General features: G+C 41.5%; 1 protein-coding gene across 1 annotated transcript; it reads right to left on the minus strand.

Annotated features, from left to right (window-relative positions):
• Positions 1 to 438: 438 nt before the first annotated feature.
• Positions 439 to 1,111, minus strand: LOC141719452 (uncharacterized). Its single transcript, XM_074521833.1, has 2 exons — positions 1,048 to 1,111; positions 439 to 992 (listed from the first exon to the last, which is right to left on the minus strand). Exons 1-2 carry the CDS (start codon positions 1,109 to 1,111, stop codon positions 439 to 441), a joined length of 618 nt encoding a protein of 205 aa, XP_074377934.1.
• Between the last annotated feature and the right edge of the window lie 627 nt (positions 1,112 to 1,738).

A 1,738-nucleotide genomic window follows, 5' to 3' on the forward strand; every position in this document is an offset into this window, starting at 1 on the left:
CCGGCGAGCAGTGGTTCTTCTTCTGAGGAAGGGTCAGATAGAGAGGGGGAGGATTCTTCTGACGAGTGAATGATATGGCCTTGCATGGCCTTGATTGCCGTATGTGGCTTTTATTTTCAGAACCTATTTATTTGAACTTTTATTGGTTTCTAACCTATTGGTCCTTCAGGACTTCTAACTTATGATCCTTCGGGACCTTTTATCTATGCACTATATTTAATTTCATTTCATACTTGTCTTTTATTTTCGACATTTGGTCCTTCGGGACTTGCATTCTTGGATGCTCGTACTTAAATAAATTGGTAGACAAGATGATAGAAATAAACTTGCATAAATAGATAATATCTCTAAGAAATGGGTTCAACCCTTACATAAGATGGTTTCGTCGACCTTATTTGTAAAACTAATGCTAAGTACTAGGAACAGGTAGTGAATGTCCTAAATATAATAAACCTTCAGGTTCGAAGCATGCCAAGTGCGAGGCACTTTATCACCATTCAGGGTCTCTAACTTGTAGGATCCTCGTCCCAATGTCCTCCTGACCTTATAAGGCCCTTCCCAGTTGGGGGCTAGCTTGCCTCTCTCCCCTACTCCTGATGCCTCAATCTTCCTCAGAACCAAATCTCCTTGTTGAAAGGACCTTTCTTTAACCCATCTATTGTAATAGAGGGAGGCTCTTCGTTGATGCTCTGTATTGTGGGCATTAAATTCATCCCTGACCTCGTCAATGAGAGTGAGCCTCATGCCTTCCTCGTTTGTCTCTGGTTCGTAAGCTTCGATCCTAGGGGATCCATGAGTGATCTCAAGGGGCACCACTTCCTCGGCTCCGTAAGCCAGCTTGAATGGGGTAGCTTCAGTTGTCACTTTGTAGGTGATACGATATGCCCATATTATAGGCAGCAACTCATCCACCCAAGTGTTTCTCGAGCGTTCCACCCTCTTCTTAAGTCCATCAAGGATGATCCTGTTAACAACTTTCGCTTGCCGTTTGCCTGAGGATGTGCAACCGAGGTGAAGCGAAGTTCTATGCTGTTATCGTCACAGTACTCTCTGAACTCTCCATTATCAAATTGCTTCCCATTATCCGTGACAAGGATGCGTGTGATTCCATATCGGCATATCACATTTTCCCAAAAGAATTGGGTAATTTGCTTGGTGGTTATCTTGGCTAAGCCTTAGCCTCAATCCACTTTGTAAAGTAGTCTATGGCTACCACAATGAACTTCCTCTGTCCCGATGCCATAAGAAATGGTCCAAGTATGTCCATTCCCCACATTGCAAAAGGGATGGGTGTGCTGATCGACGTAAGCCTTTCTAGGGGCTGTCATACTATCGGAGCGTGCCTCTGGCACTTGTCGCACTTCTTCACATAAGCCTTTGTGTAATAACTCAAATTTTTGAGACCTTGTAAAACGTTTAATAAATAGTAACCCTGACGGACGCGAAAAACTTTTGAGCCACACTATGTAGTACATGAGAAAATGAGTTTCGGAGTTGATATTATGATTATACGTACCAAATGAGTGTATGTAAACGCTATTAGTTTTCGAAGAAAATGAACTTTGAAAAATGACCATATTTACGAATCATCGAGGATTACGGGAATTCTAATATAATTTCAAGATTAAAACCCTACGGATTTATATCCAAGTATGATAATTCAAAACATAAGGAATAAATGCGAAAGGAATTACATCGCGAACCATTTACGAGTAAGTATTACAAAAATGTTTAAGCG

This window comes from Apium graveolens, chromosome 4, assembly GCF_009905375.1.
Source record: "Apium graveolens cultivar Ventura chromosome 4, ASM990537v1, whole genome shotgun sequence".
Classification (NCBI taxonomy): domain Eukaryota; kingdom Viridiplantae; phylum Streptophyta; class Magnoliopsida; order Apiales; family Apiaceae; genus Apium; species Apium graveolens.

Bases quoted from the DNA above. Each gene is read 5' to 3' on its own strand.
- LOC141719452 (XM_074521833.1), bottom strand. From the start codon at position 1,111: ATGGAATCACACGCATCCTTGTCACGGATAATGGGAAGCAATTTGATA. The intron at 993-1,047 runs GTACTGTGACGA...GCACATCCTCAG, and splicing joins GATAATGGAGAGTTCAGAGA to GCAAACGGCAAGCGAAAGTT.